Genomic DNA, 20,257 nt, shown 5'->3' with positions numbered 1-20,257 from the left:
TTTTTCAATAATTAAATAAACAATGATTTTTTGAAACTTTTTTACCAAAACATTAAATTAAAATAAAATATGAAATACATATAGTCCTTATCCCCGTCAGTCTTTTAAAAAAAACATAATTATGATATCTTCATAATTATTTCAGGAGATTTTGCAATGGTTAATCCTTATAGGACAGATATTTAGGTTTCAAGATAGGCATTTAGTTATTAGTGTTATTAGATTTATTTTTCTAATATAAGCGTGAAATACTAGAGTGATATCAAAGACTTGTATTAAAATACTTTTAGTAGTTGGGATTTTTTTCAGTCGAGTAATCAAACTAATTTCATCTAATTTCATACTAAAGGTATTTACAATTATAATTGAGGTCGGCGTAATAACCTAATAATAATAATACAAAATAAATAAAAATAACATGGCACTGAGTTTAATGACTAAGAGGAAATAAAAACAAAACAATAAGTAAAATTTATGGCTAGATTATTTTATGATAAGAATAAAGTTGATACACTTCATTTATAAATTATAAGTATTTATAATTTTTATTGTTTTAAAATAATGACTTTGTGGCAGATGATCAAGTATTCATTATGCTCAGAGTATTAGCTGACTATCATCATCTTAAAACACCACAAGTATAGATCTAGATTCTAGAACTAAAGAACAGAATTATTAACTGAGAAATTAGTTTAAGGGATAAAATCTAAGTACGCATGATTGTATTATAGTCTTTATTGATTTAAATCTGTTAGCGTCATAAGCGAATTAAAAATACATAAAATTCTACACTAAAATTATTTTTTGGCATAACTTAACCTATTGTTTGTCAATTTATACAACTTTTATTTCTATTACTTAATTAAAGTTTGGACATTTCTGCTCTCAGTTTTTTAAGTATTTCATAATTTGGACCACTCCTAGGCTTTGGGCTTTGATTTCCAGGTTCATCTAGTTTTTTCTCACAACCACTTCCAACGTTTTGATGGCTGTACAATCTTAATAAAGACCCAAAGTACTTAATATGAGGGTGTAGCACCTACATATATATATATATATATATAAATAAAAAACAAATTTAATATAAATATACATTTTAAATATTCTTATAAGTATTTTTAAACCTTTAATAGAGCTTGAGCTCCTTTTTGACGTCCTTCACGTTTATTTTTACAAATAACAGTGGCAGAATGTTCCTTAACAGTCATGGTACAACGATAAAAAATTTCAGAATCAGATCCACTTTGCATACTTTGCATTTCACACTTTACATTAGCGTCTTCACCAAAATTTCTATAATTCAAGTCCAATAAATATTAAAAATATTATTTATTCAAATTATAAAAAAATACCTTTTTACACAAATCTGCAACATATCATATGGCATAGATTCAGCTGCTTGAGCACAAAATTCTGGTATTCTAGAGTCTTTAATGTTTAGTTTATCAAAAAGCTGAAATATTGTGATGTAAGAATTAACTGATATATAAGTAAATTACTGATACTAGTTAGTAGATAAGTAAAGGATACTTACTACATCTCCATCAAAATTACTACAACCTTGACGTTCATTCATTGCATGTCTACGGTTAATTTGGATATGGTTTTTCACAGATGGTAATAATATTTCTAGTGTAGCTCTAGCAGCATCAAGTTTAGCTTGTTTTTTGCTTGAACCAATACCAATACCATATTGCATGCCATCTAAGATTACTGTGGCTAAGTAAGGATACCTAGCATTCTCTTAAAACATAACATTATATAGTTAATTATTTACATTTATAAAATTTAATAATTTAGTATTTTATACCTACCAAGTTCTTTAAACTCATATGACGGCTGTGTCTTGAGTACACGTTGAATGTATTCGTGCAATATGCTAACATAGCTTTTACCATTTAGATTAATAGTCCATTGATCATCAGGATTGGATGTATTACAATCATTTTTAACTGAAATATATTTAATATATTAGTTATATAAATTATTTTAAACTATAAAATGCATTATTATATAAATTGTTATTATACAACAATATAATATATTTGACATACAGTAGAATCTCAGTAATCTGGCCGTTCGATAATCTGATACGTCCAGTAATCAGGCTATATTAACCCATACATACCAATATGTATTTGACATTTGTATGTAAAATTACTATTGTAAACGATAAAACGTTAGGTAAAACAAGTATAATAATAGATTAAATCTGAATAAATTTATTAGATATTTTATTTTTATTTAGTTAACGTTGAAATACAATAAAGTTATTCATTTTATAATAATTAATAAATATATTTTTTAATTTTTCAATAAGTAAAAATGCATTTTTATGTGAACTCTCATTAATCCGCCGTTTTTGTTAATCCAACAGTAGTGTGGTCTGATATCTGTCGGATTACCAAGATTCTACTGTATATTACGTATACTATACATAATACGTTATATTAATTATATAAGCATTCTAAATATCAAGGAAATATTTCAGGTTTATTATAAGATTAGCAGGGATGTAATTTTGTATAAAAACAAATTAGCTTTTATGTGAAAATTGATAACTATAAGTCAAGGGTGGCAAACTTTTTCACATACCTAAAGGAGATTATATTTTCTAAGGATAAAAATAAAGTTATAGAATTATTAAATTATTTTATTAAGTACACATTTTTTTGTAATTATAATTTTTAAAATGTACTTATATAATTTATTTCTTTGAATTTCTGATAACCAAAATTGTATAAATAGTAAAATTTTTAATAATTTAAATTTTTTTTGCACGCCATTGAAATTTAACCAACATGCCGTAGGTTCACCACCTCTGCTGTAAGTATTCAATGTAAAATCTGACCTATGGAGAATTAACCCTAATAATTTTTTTTCCTTCAGAAACACTGCATAAAATTAATATTATCAATATCAACCGTTTTGCAGCGAGGTCATTATCTTACCACAATACACCTTTAACATAATCAAATATAAATTCAATCAATCCAAAAACAAAACAATGTTAAGTGTAACTAATAATTATTAGTATAAAAATTATTTGTAGTTGTAGAACTTCAATTTAGAATAAAAATGAATTGATTATTTTATTTCAAGTATAATTGCTTAGGAGGACGTTATACTTGCATGTGTTGTCTCTGTCTTACTAATGTATGTCATAGTAAATTTGCATTCAGCAGAACACATTTTGTGATGTTAGTTTTAATATTAGAGTAAATTTATTTATCACCAAATTTTAAAGGTAAGAATATAATCTAAGAAATGTATGCTTTTATTGAAATTATCATTTTAAATTGAGTTATAGCTATGTAAAATATTACAATTTTAAAATGATAATATCAATAAAAGCATAATATGACATTTCCTAGATAATATTCTTAACTTTAAATCTGAAAATAGGTAAATGTACTATAATATTAAAGGTAACATCACAAAATGAATTCTGCTGAACAAAAAATTTTCCATATTGTATGTATGTAAGACAGAGAAAACACATGTGGGTAAAACGTTCTCTTAAAGACTCACAGATAAGTAAATAATATATTATTTTTTATAAGTAGTAATTAGAAAGTCAGTAGCTGTAATTCAAAAAATTATTTGCAGTAATGTAGTGCAGGTTTTTTTCAATGTAATATATGAATAATAGCCTGCCTACCTACAGTGATCTAAAATAAAAAAGTCAAAAACCATTAAAAAAATTTTTTTTTTTGAAAATTTGAAATAGCCATTTTGTAGTTATTTATTTGTAATATGGAGGAAAAAATAAACTATTTGTAACCCTACAAACAAAAAATAATATTATTAACAATTTAAGATGATTTTGTTATCCATAATATTATAATGATATTATAATATCATTATGCTTATTATACATAAGCATCAGTGAACCATAGGTGTTTCTAAACTTTGCTGGTCTAGGGAACACACATTTTTAAGTCAAGCGACCTAAAATTTTTAGACATGAAGAAATATCTATGGTAAGCAATTTAGTTATAAAGAATTGATAAGAAATAAAAATAATTGAACACAAATAATAAAACTGTGTACGGATTTAGTCAATTTATTTTCTAAGAGCATGACTTTATTACAAATACAGTTTACAGAGATGCTAGTGTTTAATAGTCTGGGGGGGGGCTCATAAACACTCCACTATGTGGCAAATAAGATTATTTCTTCAATAATTGGTATTTATAAACGAAAAAAAAAATAAGTTCAAGTTTAGTGAGAAGGAACTTCATTAAAGATAGAAGAGAAGGACCATCTATCTGTTCATATTACATATGGTAATAAATGTATTTAAAAAAATATGAGAAGAGGCCAATTATAATGTAAAAGATTGTAACCTAACCTAGCAATCCATATCATAATTATAATTTAAAAATTACATAGGGGATATTAACAGAAGATGTAACCTAACTTGGATATTAGATGCAGAATACAGGTATACTTAATAAGTCAAATAATTCTATAAGAACTATTAATAGTTATCTCAGAAATTTAATTATAATATTTATAATACAAAAAATACTTATTTTAATTTACTTACCATCTGGTTCTTGAACTGGAAATGACATTAAATGAGACTTGTCTTTTAATTTTGGAAGATCTTTACGTCTTCGATCAGCTTTTACCATTCTAATATATTCACGTCGTTTATCCCAAGAACTAAACAAGATAAATAATTGTCACCAACATTTTAAATTTTTAATAATAAAATAGTAAAATAGTATAGTTTCTATACCTAAATCTCATAAATTTAATATTTTTGAATTTAAATATTTTACTGCAATATTCTCGATACTGTTCATGGCTTAATGTTACAGGGTATTCTAAAAACAGTTTAAGACATATAAATGACTCAGTATAATAGATATTTAATAAAAGCATTACTGTTCAACTCTCCATTACTTTCTTTATTCGTTTTTTCTAATTTAAGTTTGTAATCTAAACAAGGAATATTTGCCACTGGAATTTTATGGTTCTATAAAAATTAAAGAATGCATTAAATTTGAGTATATATTAATAAAAAATAAAAAATAATTTTAAAATGTTAGTCCTTACCTTGAGGCTGTTAACTCCAAGAAAATATGGTTTGGAAAATGAACAAACTTTCATTTCTTCATTTAAATAAACTGGCATACCACTGTCATGCTTACATTTTATCCATCCTTCTGGTAAATCTTCATCAATACATCCATTTTCATCTAACTCTAAAATATATAAATATTGGTAATGGTAAATATGTTACAAAAAAACGTTAATTTAAGGTAGTTTAAATTTACCATATGTTATAGACCCAACCTCAGAAGTTGCTTCAGTATTTTCATTTTCAAGTTTCACAGTTACATTATCAGTAGAAATTGTAGTCTAAATAAATAATTAATATATTAAAAATAGATATTGAAAGATAATAAAAATACCAGTTAAAAACATTGTACTAACAGAAGGCTAATATTTATGGAAAAATATATAATTAGATATTTTATGATAAACTATTAATCTTTTTTTTTATAAATATGAATTATGATTAAACTAAAAATATTTGTATATTTTGATTTGTTCAAATAATATTGATCTTGTGTTACCTAAAAAAATGTTAAATAAGCCATTGGAATGAAGCAATAAAGATAAGTATTACAGGTACCTGCTGCTGATCATCACATTCAAATATATTTGACATGGATTCGATATTTGTATTTTCTTCTCTGGAACTGGAGCTGTTGGTCTCAGACATCATCAGTGAGCAAGATGAATAATGTGTTACCAGGAATATTTCACAGATTGGCAATAGTGAATTTGTCAGCAAACTTATCGTATGTACGAAAGGTGTCAATACGACAGCGTTAACTAAGATTAGCTGCGATATAAAAATTGTTGCACAGTACAAACGATAGTTGACGCACGACGTACAGACACCTATCTTAAGACTAGACACACAACAAATTAATACTAAATGTGTTAGTATTTTGATTTTATACTACGAACAGTGGTACGGTGGTAATAATATGTACTGTTTTCTGTTAATAGCAATTAATACGATATTAAACTTATCACGTTGGAAAATTAGGGAAGTTTTAAGCAAAATTGTACAATAGAATTAATAATAACTTCTTAATTCAATATAAGTTATTAGTTATTCAATATCGTGATTGACGTGATTTACAGTGAAAATGTTATCATGACTATTAATATTATTATAAAATGTTCACGATTAAGATTTATGTCTGTACAGTGTATTTAAGAGAACTGTTTTAAAGGTAAGCAGGGAGTAACTAGTAGATACTCACTAGTTTACTACGTCTTGTTAATAGCTAATAAAAAAATTGTTGTTCAGCAATCGGTGGTATAAATAATAAAATTCAGGTAAAAATTACGGTATAAATTATCGACGTCTTGGAGAATGTCAGAAACTCAATAAGTTAACTTCAACCAACAAAGCAAAAACGCTAAAAACACACTTGCGCCATAAGCCACAGTCGACAACTGACAAAGTGACAAGGCTATAGGCGTTGAGGATTCAGCGGTTGAGCAAAATTGTCAATAGCCAATTGAACTAATTGAAGCAACATATAACACTCAATAATCATCTGTCTGAACACTCTGACTGGAGCATATTAGTACATTTCGCAATACATACAAATTACACAACTAAACTATGTACTCTTTTACAAGTTCTACAACCAAAAACTAATTACAACGAAAGAAGACCGTGGTTGTAGTGGTATAGTATTTTATAACAGCTACCACGGTTATGAACTATTTGACTATTTGAGAAGGCCGCCCGCTCAACCATGGTTCGGAACTCACAATATCCGCATTCGGCACTCAAGGGGTAGCCAAGGGCTCAGAAACACTCATTACACCAATGAGTTCTAATGATAGCAAGTTGTCCATTAATTCAAAAAAAAAAGCTACAAAAGCTTTACTTTTAAAGGAAGTTTAAAATTAACGTTACACGACTACATGACGTGTGGTGGAATTCAACTAAAACACTAGTAATATTTCACTATATGGTATACATTTTAGTTATTGAAATAAATATTATTATTATTAGAAGTATTAGTAGACAGTAACTTGTAAATACTAGACTTATAATACAAATTTTAACTAAATTAATCGAGCTTAGAAGACTGAATACGAATAAAATAAATTACAATTATCGTGACGGCCATTTCCCGGGTAATTGTGCGAGTTGTGGCCCGCCTGGATGATCAGCTGTTTGTTGTTTTCATTTTTGATTTATTTACGTGCGTGCGTGCAGGAAGAGTGTTTTTATTTGGAAAGTAGATAATAATATAATATTACGACGTCTGTTATCTTATACGCGCTCGTCTGTCGTTTGGATTTTCGATTATTCGATCTGTTCTTGAATAAAAACATTTTATTAATATTGTTCTTGTCCTGTTATATTGTTTTTACGGAAAACCAACTGACGATTGACGCTGCCAACTGGATTACCGTTGATCTCTTGGAACACCAACCATCACTAGAGTTTTTCAAATAACCACCCGCTGGTACGGTTACGATGATTCCAGATGATTCCAGATGATGAGTCCATGATGGCATTTCCAGTGAGTATTCTTCTCCAGCATCTTCACCTCGTTGAGTTTTTCACTCCCTACAGGTAGTGGGTTAATTTATTCAAACCCTTGAGGCCGATAGTTTGTGTTTGGCAGTGGTAAATGTCGTCTGTCAACACTATTATTGTGTGCACTGTACTGATGGCTCGATACTAAATAGTCAGTCGTAGTTAATAAAGGCAATGGCTGATTGCATATTAAAATGGTGCTAGTGTTACTCATGGATTTCATACATTGTGTTCAATACAAATTTTATTTTTTTTACAGTACGTTAAAGTGATATTTGAAATTGGTCATGAGGCGTCTGTTAGAAACAAACGAACACCAGAAGGGTTCACTCATGACTGGGAATTGTTTGTTCGTGGTGCTGACAATACAGATATACATTTCTTTATCGACAAGGTTGTGTTCCATTTACATGACACATTTCCAAATCCAAAAAGAGGCAAGTGTTTTTTCTTTAAATTAATATCTTAGTCTTAAATTGACTATTGTTTCTTATTTTATTTCTTCTATTACATTTTGTTATTGAACAACTTAAATATTGGAGTATTTTTCCTCATATATGTAGTTAAAACAGTTTTTAAACATTTTTTCATGTGAACAATATGTATCTTAAAATTATAATTATGTTCAAATTGAATAACTAGTTTTTCCAAGTAACATATTTTAATGTAATAATTTTATTCAAATATTTACACAGGCCCGGGATTGGGCTGGCAAGCTATTGCAAAAATTTAGGTTGTTCATAATATAGGCTGGTTATGAGTGTTAGGTCATACGTTTTATTTTTTTATAAAAATGATAATACATACTTCAGTACTCCCTCGTTAACACAAATTATTGGATAACGCAAACCGGTTTTCTGGTCCCAAAAAATACTTCAAGGTAAAGTTTTTTTTTATTTCCTCGGTTAACACAAAACAAACAAATTTTAGGAACCATATTATCATTTTGTTGATTAACATGAACAGAAATATATAATTTTCTAGGTTACCGATTTTTTTTAAGCCATCCACTAGTACAAGTAGTACTCCATTATGTCAGTTTAAATCTGTGCAATCAATTAAAAAAAAAAAAAAAAATTATTTTATATAGTATTAATGTAAAATAAACTTATGCATATATTTTTATTATACAAGTAATACAATTTGGTATATAAATGTAATTGATTATAAAAAAAATGAACAAATTCATGTTAAGCGTATCGGCTAACTCAACATTTTTTTAACACAAATTAGTTATTTTGCAGTCCCATCGAGTTTGTGTTTTTGAGGGAGTACTGTAGTAGAAAATTGAATTGAATTATTAAACCGTACAGTAGGTGTAATCAAATGTTAGAAATCCTATAACTCAGTAAGCCGATACCTTGCCTATCTGATGGTGTACATATTGTATCAGAAACAACTAATTCAATCAGTACTATAAATAACTAATAAGCATTGAAAATTAGGTTACAGTATTAAAAAATGATTTATTTATTCATGCACAAGACACTAAGCATGAAAATTACAATAATATATTTAAATTTAATAATATTGATAGGTAGATATATAGCATATCAGATAAAATAAAACAAAACAAACTAAAAAAATTATAGGATATGATATGTTCTTCTTATTTAATGCTTAGAGTCGTCATGAAGTTCCTCTAGCTGTTTGACTGCCATTGATGCACAATCATGTAGTGCTGCTATCCCACCTTCAAATCTTGTTCTTTGAAATTCCTCAAAAGTATAGCTTATGATGATCATTATTATCCTGTACCAACAGAGTGGGGATTCAGTCATTAAAAATTATTAAAACAAAGCAAAATAGTTGTTATTATTATTATACTAATTTATTAAAACAATAAAATCAAACAAATACTAACATATTAATCATAATTATTGTTTAAATAAACAGCAGTTCAACTTAATGTAACAATAATATAATTAATACTTTTATATAATCAAATATAAATATAATTTATGATATTGTTACTTTACATTGTTAAAATTGTGTTTGTAGAACATTGCAATTAGAAAATAAAAATATTATTTTTAATAATTGTAATACTGCCAATGCCGTTAGAACATAACCAAATAAACTACAAAAATAAATATAGTTTTCTAAAGATTTCTTTAAAATTGTTTTTTTTTGTTTTTTAAATCACATTATTTAACTTATCTTCAAATAAATTTATTTATGCGCTTTTTGAAATTGTAAATTATATTAGTTATATTATAAAATATATATATGATATTCTAATTGAATAGTATCCAAATTATTTTATTAGTATAAATCAATAATTTTAATATGTATCTATTGTTTTTTATATGGCAGTATTATTATTATTTATTTTTTTTAGTTTTAATTTCATCTTATTTTAATTGTTTAAAATTTATTTTCAGTGGTTAAGGAACCACCATATGTCGTGAAAGAATCAGGATATGCTGGTTTTCCGTTACCTATTGACATATATGTAAAAAATAAAGATGAACCAAGAAAAATTAGATTTAATTATGAATTGGTACTTCAAGAACGTGGATTACCGCCTATGTCTAAAGTGACTAGAGAAACCTATGTATTTAGCCCTTCAGAAGATTTCAGGCGAAAGCTTATCAGAGGCGGAGGAGTAAGTAAACTTTTTTACGCCTACCTTTAATTTATTTAATTACTATGGTATGTTTGCCATAAATATTTAATTATTCATAAAATATTTCATAATTTTTATCAGAATATCTAAACTATATATATATATACATATATTTATTTGTTTATCCAATGTGCTCTACACCTGAAAAAAAAATAGTATTTTTTTTTTATTTTAATTCATTTTAATATTAACATGATATATTTGTGTAAATTTGCCAAAAGTATTTTTGTATAGCTTTTTTAGTTAAATTGTAATAAAATTTGTTTAAAAATTGTAATTAATAATTAATTTGTAAAATTAAGTGATTATATTAATATGCTCTTAATTGGGCTCGGAAGTTATTGTAATTAAAGTTTATTTTTAGTGTTAAAATACCAATATAAGGGCTATAAATACCACTAAAAAATTTAAAAAAATTAAATTCTCATTAAGAAATTTTCTAAGAATTTTTTGATTTTATTAATTTTTTGAATTTTATGTTTTTTAAAATATATGGTGGTGGTCAGTGGGTATTTAGAAACTAAACTCTGTTAAAATGAGTTTGTGACTTGGTGGTAATTAATTTTTGTTGAGCAGGGATCAGACAACAACCGTTTGTCAATCCTACCGAGTTAATTATCTGTACACCTGCTGTGTAATAAAGCCACGCCCATGCGCACAAGTTTGCCGCCAGGTCAAAATCTCATTTTGAACAGAATATAGGTACTTGATCTCGCTCTGAAATTTAAATACTATGAATATAATGATTGTAGTATGATACCGTCTAACATAATTTTAAAATATCTATATTATTAGAAACAAATGAATTTCCCTATTCGAAAATTAGCATGCTTTATTAAAGTTATTTTGTTTATAGTTTACCTAATCAAACCTTACATAAAAGTGTGCCTATTATTAACACTTAATATTTTAAATTAGCTATGTACAAACCATAAATATACAAAAATTAGCAATATAAAATTTTGTAGACCATACCTGGGAAGTATAGAATAAATCATATCGTACCTTTGAGTTCATCATAATGAGCTATATAGTGTAATCATTTGAATTATTTAAATCAATCCTTTACTTATATGTACTAACATAAATAAGTTTTTGAACTATTTTGCTGACTATTAAAGTTGTAATTTTATATTGATTAATTGTTATTCAATTATTTTCTTAATAGTTTTTGCATAGCAAATAACAGCAATCAACAACACCATATATGATTCAATGTTTTTACTTTTTTGTACCTAATTAATAAATATGTTATGTATTTATGTTTTAGACTAGTGTCTTATCTCATGATGGAACTGAAGCAAAAAACTCCAATACAAGTTCTGCCATATCAAAACAAAAATCAATTACAAATACTAATAGATTGCCATCACCTCCACCAAAAAAAAATAAAAAAGAAGATATAAAACTAAATAATACATTTGCCACACTTTTTGGGTCTCCAATACAACCTTCTAAGTTACCACTGACTACATCAAAATCAACATCACAAAAACTAACTTCCTCAGACAAATCACAAGTTAAAATTAAAAGTAGTCCACACCATAAGGAGGATAAAAAAGATAAAGATAAAGAAAGAGATAAAGAGAAAAAAAAGTTGAAAGAATTATCAATAGATAAGGTGAAAAAAGAGAAAGATAAAAAAGAAAAATCTAAAGAAAGTTCTGAAAAATCAAAATCTCTCAAACAAAGTAGTTCTAAAACCGAAAAAAAAGAATCTACTCACCACGAAAAAATTAAAGAAAAGTCAAATGACACTAAATTAGAAAAGAAAGAATTTAAGGATAAAAGTAAACGAGAAGATAAAGTAAAGGAGAAAAATAAAGATAAGTCTCATAAAGATGAAAAGTCATATCATGAAACCAAAATTATTAAACAAGATATAAAAACTGAATTTAATGATCAAGAAAAAAAGAAACATAAAAGTTCGCCAGAATCAATTAAAATTAAGTCTGATAAAAAAATAGAAAAATCTGAAAAGTCATCTAAACCTCATAAAAGTCATAAAGAGCATAAGAAAAGAGATAAGAGAGATAAAGAAGAAAAATTAATCAAAAAAGAAGAAAAATCTAGTTTTGTTGAACAAGAACCTTCTTACAAACACCTTGATATACCTCAAAATACTACTTTAATAGAAGAATTCCCAAAAGTTAAGGAAGAAATCGTAGAGTCTTTGCCGCCGCCAAAAGCTAATTCTTCAAGAGTTCATGAACCTGAACTTGAGTCTGAAGAAGAATTCCTCTCCGAGGATAGTGAACCACCTTATCAACCACCAGAACCACCAAAACTTAAAGAACCAGAACCACCCAAAAAGAAACTTTCTCCTGACAATAATTTTATAAAAAAGAAAAAACGGAAAAAGAAAGAACGTGATGCAGAAGAAACAAAACCAAAAACCAGCCGACTGGAGATTTCAGAACATGTACAAGAAACGTGTTCAGACATTTCGAGATCGCCATCACCGTCACACAGTAACAACAAATTTACTGATGAATATATTAACTCATTAAAACATCTTCAACACAAAATAATGATGTTAGAAGATGAAGATCTTCAAAGGGTAGTCACTGTAATCGCCGAAACTGGTCATTATGAAATAACTACAAAAACGTTTGATTTTGACCTCTGTGCTTTAAATGAAACCACTGTGAAAAAATTACAAGAACTTATAACTTAGTTTATTTAATCTATAATATATTTATATATTTATAATTACAATATTTACATATAATGTGAACTTTTATTTATTTGATTAAAACTGATACATAAGTAGTAGCAGAACTCAATAAATAAATATATTATATTACCTTTTTTTGATATGATTAAATTGCATTTTGCACAAGTCTATATGACTGTAATGAAACGGTATAATAAATGATAATACTATTGTAAATAACAATAATTATGATGTAATTTGCGATAAAAAATATATTGTCCAATATTTCCCTGTTATGGACTTATTTTTGAATTATGTGAATTTTAATATACATTTTTTTTTAGTAGTTGAATATTTCTCTTAAATTACATGAAATTTTATTGTACAGAAAACAGTTTAAAAACTTTATTTTTAACTACACTTTTTTTTTTTTTTTTGAGGGGGGTTCAAAACTGCCAAAGAACTCCAAATGGTTGTTTAGAATTACTGTATGTATCATAACTCTTTAAATTTTGTATTAAAGTATTTTACATTGATGACTAATCATTTGTAAGTAATTAATTTACTTTATAAGTTATTGATTTTATTTATTTATTTTTTTTTTTTTTTGCCTAATTTTAGAAACAAGTATTGTTTGATGTTTTTGTTGCCTTTAAATTATAAATTATTTTAAAAATCATAATATTACATTATGAATTAATTGTTTTTTTTTTTAAATTTTCATAATTTTACTTCTATATTGCTGTAATGAAATATTGTATAGTTAATTTGTATAGTTTCATAAACAAACCGAATCATTAGTGGTATAATTAATTAATTAGAATCAACTTGGTAACTAACAGTTTGAGATATATAATATTTTATCCCTAAATTGTTGCAAATCTTGTGACAACGTATTTGGTGCATCATGGTGGGAGAGAAAGCAGACAAAAAAATTTTGCCGTGACCGGATTTATTAAATTTAAATACGTTAAATATTAAAATTAATTTTGTTCTATTTTTATGAAATGTTATGTATATTTCGTATATGTATAAGACCGACACTAAACGAATAACTAATTATAAATTTTTTTTACCAATATTTGGTAATTGGTTAAAAATAAAACAATTAATTTTTTAAAGATGTTTTGAAATTATTTTTGTTTCTTCCAACACGAGTTTAGATTTAAACATACTATATATTGTTATAATATAAGTATAAAGTAACAATTTTTAATATGCCTTGCAGTCTGATAAATAATTGTTTATCTTGTCAGTGAATATACGTTTGCAGCACGGATATTCAATCATTAATTAAATTCACCGTTAATTATATATATTCTATCTACTAGATGTCTAAATATTATTTTACGTTAATCGCACTTAAAAAAATGTCCAAAATTTTATTAACCTAGCTTATCTTATCCATGGTTATAAACTTAGAAATTATAACCAATGTTATCTGATATTCAAATGTTGAAAAATGTTAATTCTTTATTTTTAAGTTTAAACGATTAATGTCAGGAAAACTTAAAAAATGTAAAAAAATAAAAAAATATAAGTGTGAATTGACCTATTAAAAATTAGGTAATTAGGTAAAGCTATTATCTAAATGTCACTTATACAATTTTACAACCAAACTGCCCGACCATAGCTGATCCCATAATGGTCATAATTCAATTGTTAGTATCTTCTATAGGCTATAGCCTGTAGGTACCTAATGTGATGTCAATTGGCAATAATGCTTGGTTCCCTGCAGAAGGTATACGCTATACAAAATTGATTTTTTTCTGATTTAGAAGTTTAACTACTAAAATATCATTGTATAAACGGGTGGGGTGGAAGCGTAGTATGAGTTGTAATTCCGCGTTTTATTAATATCATGGATAAAAAATTTAAGAATATGTTCCTCCAAGAGGAGATGGTAATTTCGCGCCTTTTCTCGGCAATACAATGCATTGTTAGGTTAAACAATTCTTCCGAGTCCCGATAAGGTAAAAGACAACAAAATACGATTGAACTATTGAAGTCATTGAACAATTCAACTGTATAAATATTATTCTATATTTTTTGTGTTCTGTTGTTCTTCAGTTATTCAAGCTGTAAATACTCAATATACCTTGATTTTATCTGTACTTATTTTATATTCTATGTCTTAGTACTACTGTGTTTCGAACACTGGTGCATTAAATACAAGCTTTTTCATATTTTATTTAATTTTGTTTTTTTTCTTAGTGAGTTTCTTGTCATTAAATATTGTGTTCTTAAATCACTGACGTTGCGTGTATCATTGATAAAAATAATTCTTGAGTATTTATAATTTTCATAGTACGTCTGGATAGTCATGTCCAGCAGCAAAGCTGTCGAAAAGTCTGCCAAAAAGTTGGTTCAAAAATGTTTACCGTTTAAGTTGGTAAATTCTCCTGGTGACGATCCCAATTCCAAATGTCGAAAACGGAAACTCAGTGGCACCGAAAATGATGAAACACGAGTTGAAAATCCTAAGGTTGAACTGCTCAATGGAGGAACTAAGTGTTTTATTAAATCTGACGATGAGGAAAAAAAAATAATTGGGGTAATGACTATACTCTATAACATTGTTTGTTATAACAGTGTATAGACTACTTATTTTATTTAACATTTTTACATATTAAGCTGTACCTATACAATTATTTATATAGATATACTTACTTTTAACTAGATAAGTACATTATTACTATGTTTTTAACAATTTATTTATTATTTATATATATCGGGTGTCCCGCAAAGATTTACCCATTGCTATATCTCCTGCAATAATGGAGATAACATAATTCTGGTTTTTTAATAAGATTCACAGTGACAAGAACTACAAATATTTCATATTTAATTTATTTTAATGTTTTGGGGATAAAGTTTAAGAAAAAATATAAATAATATATTTTTTAAGTTTTTTAACATTTAAATAAATTATAACAAAATATTTTTAGTTCTTGTCCCTATGAATCTTATAAAAAAAAAAAAAAATTATAATATATCCATTATTTCAGGAAATATCGCAATGGGTAAATCCTCACAAGACACTGTATTATATGATTTGAAAATAGTTTTAATAATCTAGCCATATTTATAAATTAATGATTAATATAATTATTATATTTCTTTATCTAAAATATTGCATACCTATTTATGTGATTTATTCAAAAATATATTATTATATTATATTAATTTTAGCTCAATTACTTATTAAAAATCTTTTAATTATTTTTTTTTCATTTTTAGATATCTTTAATTACTTACTAATATTAATTTTAAAATATCTGATTACTTATTTTTTTTTTTTTTTTATAATAGGAATCAAGTGAAGATGATATGGGTGCTAAAGAACCTGTTAGTTCAATTATAACTAAGTCAGACAACATAATTGAGAAAGTGTATGAAGAAATAAATGATGTTCCAAAAACTGATGAAAGTATTAATGATGTTGATGATACTATTTCTACATCATCAGATACAGATATTGCTTGTAATGATATATCAGTAAATTCAACTTCTGATTCTGGAAAATTAGAAAATACTACACCTTCTTCAAAGAAGCTTACTCCGCAACAAATATTAAAAAGACAAGAATCAGCAAAAAGAAATGAAGAAAGAGAAAGAATTAAACAGGTAAGTTTTATATTGCATTACTTCCTAGACAAGAAATCTCATTGTATTTTTAATATTTGAGAACAATGTTAACTCTTATTAGGAAAAATTAAAAGCTCGAGAAGAAAAACTTAAAGAACAAGCTGAAAAGCAACGTTTAAAAGAACAAAAAAGAATTGCTGAAATTGAGTATGAATAATATAATAAATATATAAATAATACCAATATCTGTTCTTATAAAATATAATATGTCATAATTTTTAGAGCTAAACGACTACGCGAATTAGAAAAAAAACAAAAAGAAGAAGAAAAAAAGGCCAAAGAATTAGAAAAAGAACTAGAGAGAAAACAAAAAGAAGAAGAAAAAAAGGCTAAAGATTTGGAAAAAGAAAAGGAAAGAAAGCAAAAAGAAGATGAAAGAAAAGCAAAAGAATTAGAAAAAGAAAAACAAAAAGAAAAAGAAGAAATGGAAAAGAAAAAAAAAGAAAAGGTTAAAGCTGCTTTTGTTGGTTTTTTTAAACCAAAAACTTTGAATTTAGAGATTTCTAAAAAGGATGATGAGATATGTAATCAAGAATTGGAAACTTACTTTATGCCTTTCCAGGTAATATCCAATGTTTTATTTATTACTTATGCATTATTTGATAGTGATATTATTATAGTAGTCTTATAGATATATTGTACCATATAATATACTATATTTAAAACAATTATAATAACATTTTATAGACTAAGCAAGACATGAAAATAGCACCAATATGTAGAGCATATCTAAATATTGATAAATTAAAAATAGTGGATAAATATATTAGTCACTGCGAACAAAATAAAGACTTATTGTATTTAAGTTTGTTAAAAACTGGAAAACACAAGCCTTCTAAGTCTGATGCAACTTGGCCTATTCAAGTTGAAGATGATACAGACGTCATTATCATTGGTATATATTTTGTGTTAATTTATATAATTTAAGACGTAATACATATTTTTAATTTAATTCTAGTTATTTAATCATATAGGTATCTGAATCTAATAAAATAATAATATTGATTCAAATTAAAACTGTTCCTAATTACTTCAAATTAATTTTAGATTCTATGTCTTGATTTTATTATGATGTGTTTTTTTTTTTGTGCATGTCTACATGACAAAATCGAAAAAATACTTTAGTTTTCAAAAATTGAGATGGTTTCTAGTAGCAAATTGAATTTATTTTGTACTTTTGAAAGAAATTTCTCAGTACTTTTTTTTTATAATTGGGAATAAATATCAAGATTTTATTATTAGTTTTTCAACCTATAACAGTGTTCCGTTAGGATTTACCCAATATCTCCATTTGCGCAAATAGATCTACAATATTAGATATATTCTGATAGAATGTGGGATTTTTTAGAATGGAGAGACAAATGACATTATGGTAGTGCACAAAATATTCTCGTATCCTGGATTTCTATTTCTCAGAATTTATGTGGTTTCCAAAGTTTTTTGAAAGGGATTCTTAACAATATCTATTAAGGTATTAATGGTATTACAGTGTAGCAATACAATTTTTGTTAGCTGTGACGGTGTGTTAACAGATCAATACCAACAATATACTAAATACTATAATTTAATCAAGATTAATTTAAAAACTGATCAAAATTTATTTAGAAACTGGGTCAACAAATAATGAAGATGTGAATCAAGTTGGTACTACTCTTAGAAAAAATTCTCAAAAATTTCGTTGGAAACTGTTACAGTTTGATGAAAACAAACGTCCTCCTTATTGGGGAACATGGAGAAAAAAAAGTCTTTATGTAAAACCAAAAAGACCATTTGCTTGTGATAAAGTATGAGTTATTATTAATTTCTTACAATTATATCATTTTATTATTTTTAAATTTTATTTTAATTAGATAATGTTTGACTACGAAATTGATTCTGACGATGAGTGGGAAGAAGAAGATCCTGGTGAGAGTATACATGGTACAGATAATGAAGAAGAACCTGAGGATGAATATGAAGTTGATAATGATGTTTTTGTTCCACATGGATATTTGAGTGATGAAGAAGGGCAAGACAATGATAGCGATGTTAGTATGCATTTATTTATATTTCATGTATAAAAACATTGACATATTATTATTTTTTTATTGATTCAAAGACTGAAGAAGTACAACAAGAAAAACTAAAGCTTCTAGGAGAAGAATTTGAAGCTGAAATCAAGAAAAAAACAGAACGTATTAAGCCAAGGCTAGTTGGTTGTATATGGATACCAAATAATGTTACTAATTCTAAAAATGGTAATATATTAAAATATTTTTTATTGTTTTCTGATTCTTAATTTTATACTATTTTATTTTTATTTTTATTGAATATCAATTTTAGTGAATAAATCGATAGCTGACACATTACTAAAATATCGTTGTGTTTGGGATGAGGAAGAACCTATCATAACAAAAGCAGAGATCAAAGTAGATTCACCTAGAGACCTAACTGCTACTGAAACCAAAAAAACTAAAATACTTCCTGATTCAAGTACTATTACTAATATTATAAAAATATTCTTTGTCAATAATGTTATTTAATACTTCTTTTGTTAAGTTTGGAAATAAATAATCATTTTCAAATTGAATATTAGTAAACAGTATTAGATTTTAGAGGTTTTAAAAATTCACTTCTTGGAATTTTCAATTAATTATTTATTTTATGAGTATGTCTATTGTGTTAATAAAACTGAATGATTAATATATATGTAAATTATATAATATTTGAAATATTTGTGATTATCATTAGTTTTGAGTTATTTTTAAAACTATTGTTGTTTATACCATTTAACTAATTATAAAATCAAGTTTTGAATATTTAATAGTTGAGCTGTAATAGTATTACTAAAAATTAATTAGAAAAAAAAAAATTAAGTAACCTAAAACAAAAATGTTTCTTCAATTATATAATTGTATATTATTATATTAATATTATTTATTTATTATAATCTTTTACTAATAGTTTTTGCATTTTATTTTAGTTATTCCAGATTTAATTACATTTATACACGGTAATACAAATGGCATGAAATTGGCTGTTAAAAATTTTATTGATGAACTTGTCAAAAATGGCCGTAATACTGATGATGATAACACTATCTCTTTATCAACTGTTAAGAAAACCATAAAATCTATTGCAACGAAATCTACGCATGTTGCTCCATGGTAAAATAATTATTGCTAAATTATTAAAAAAAATTGTAATATTATTTTTATATAGGTGTGTAAGTAAAGAGAACTTTGAAAAATATGGAGTTGAATATCCTACAAATTTAGAAAATGAAATTCAAAAATCGAAATCCTCCGTCAAAAAAATAACTAGTTTTATGACACCTCAAAATCAAAAATCAAAAGTCAATTTATTAGAAAAGTAATTTTATTAGCTTTATAACATTTTTTCTTTTTACAAAGTATTTATTTGAAGTTACTTTTCATTATTAATAAATTAGGCCATATGGTGAAATGGATCAAAATGTGACTGAGTCTAAGAAAGATGTTTTTATCCCAAAAAATCTTTTCAACACTAAAGAGAGCACAAAACCACCAGTAATGGACATAACTAAGGAAGGACAAAAAATCAACATTGTTGGAGGTAAAAAAAGGATTACACCTATTCTTTTATCACCAAAAAAAAAAAAAAATCAATGGTAGACAGAAAATTTAAAGAGAAATCTTTGAGCCCTGATATGAATGAAGTCTGTGAAGATATACCTATCCCTAACATTAAAACTGTATGAAATTGTTTGATA

The 20,257-nt window shown here is 26.0% G+C and overlaps 3 protein-coding genes across 8 annotated transcripts; 2 read left to right on the top strand and 1 right to left on the bottom strand.

Moving 5' to 3' along the window:
• Positions 1–717: 717 nt before the first annotated feature.
• On the bottom strand, positions 718–6,679 carry LOC113557995 (microprocessor complex subunit DGCR8-like). 6 transcript variants are annotated; one of them, XM_026963530.1, is made up of 12 exons: positions 6,294–6,678; positions 5,651–5,933; positions 5,289–5,373; positions 5,068–5,216; positions 4,897–4,987; positions 4,748–4,835; positions 4,553–4,671; positions 1,815–1,952; positions 1,535–1,743; positions 1,353–1,453; positions 1,125–1,293; positions 863–1,039 (listed from the first exon to the last, which is right to left on the bottom strand). In XM_026963530.1, exons 2-12 carry the CDS (start codon positions 5,741–5,743, stop codon positions 863–865), a joined length of 1,419 nt encoding a protein of 472 aa, XP_026819331.1. In that variant the 5' UTR covers positions 5,744–5,933; positions 6,294–6,678. The 6 variants fall into 6 exon arrangements, with proteins under 6 accessions (XP_026819356.1, XP_026819350.1, XP_026819331.1 ...); XM_026963533.1 differs by having other exon boundaries at positions 5,651–5,863; XM_026963538.1 differs by having other exon boundaries at positions 6,381–6,678.
• Positions 6,680–7,202: 523 nt separating this feature from the next.
• Positions 7,203–13,561, top strand: LOC113549282 (protein AF-9). Its single transcript, XM_026950509.1, has 4 exons — positions 7,203–7,577; positions 7,854–8,031; positions 9,979–10,202; positions 11,494–13,561. The coding sequence occupies exons 1-4, from the start codon at positions 7,542–7,544 to the stop codon at positions 12,898–12,900; spliced, it is 1,845 nt and encodes a 614-aa protein (XP_026806310.1). The 5' UTR covers positions 7,203–7,541; the 3' UTR covers positions 12,901–13,561.
• A 1,278-nt stretch (positions 13,562–14,839) lies between these two features.
• LOC113549004 (chromatin assembly factor 1 subunit A-like) lies at positions 14,840–20,245 on the top strand. The gene is given in 13 exon segments (XM_026950138.1): positions 14,840–15,433; positions 16,192–16,506; positions 16,589–16,674; positions 16,750–17,089; positions 17,215–17,422; positions 18,133–18,311; positions 18,378–18,554; positions 18,626–18,764; positions 18,850–18,999; positions 19,490–19,673; positions 19,729–19,878; positions 19,958–20,142; positions 20,145–20,245. Coding segments are annotated over 13 exon segments (2,445 nt in total). The 5' UTR covers positions 14,840–15,202.
• The last annotated feature ends 12 nt before the right edge of the window (positions 20,246–20,257 follow it).

Source organism: Rhopalosiphum maidis, chromosome 4, assembly GCF_003676215.2.
Source record: "Rhopalosiphum maidis isolate BTI-1 chromosome 4, ASM367621v3, whole genome shotgun sequence".
NCBI classification, from domain to species: domain Eukaryota; kingdom Metazoa; phylum Arthropoda; class Insecta; order Hemiptera; family Aphididae; genus Rhopalosiphum; species Rhopalosiphum maidis.
The sequence above is the reverse complement of the archived record's forward strand: the minus strand, read 5'-3'. Positions and strand labels throughout refer to the sequence as shown.

Bases quoted from the DNA above. Each gene is read 5' to 3' on its own strand.
- LOC113557995 (XM_026963530.1), bottom strand. From the start codon at position 5,743: ATGATGTCTGAGACCAACAGCTCCAGTTCCAGAGAAGAAAATACAAAT. The intron at 4,672-4,747 runs GTATAGAAACTA...TATCTTGTTTAG, and splicing joins ATTAAATTTATGAGATTTAG to TTCTTGGGATAAACGACGTG. The intron at 1,040-1,124 runs GTTTAAAAATAC...ATATATATGTAG, and splicing joins GAGCTCAAGCTCTATTAAAG to GTGCTACACCCTCATATTAA.
- LOC113549282 (XM_026950509.1), top strand. From the start codon at position 7,542: ATGATTCCAGATGATGAGTCCATGATGGCATTTCCA. The intron at 8,032-9,978 runs GCAAGTGTTTTT...ATTTATTTTCAG, and splicing joins ATTTCCAAATCCAAAAAGAG to TGGTTAAGGAACCACCATAT. The intron at 10,203-11,493 runs GTAAGTAAACTT...TTTATGTTTTAG, and splicing joins AGCTTATCAGAGGCGGAGGA to ACTAGTGTCTTATCTCATGA.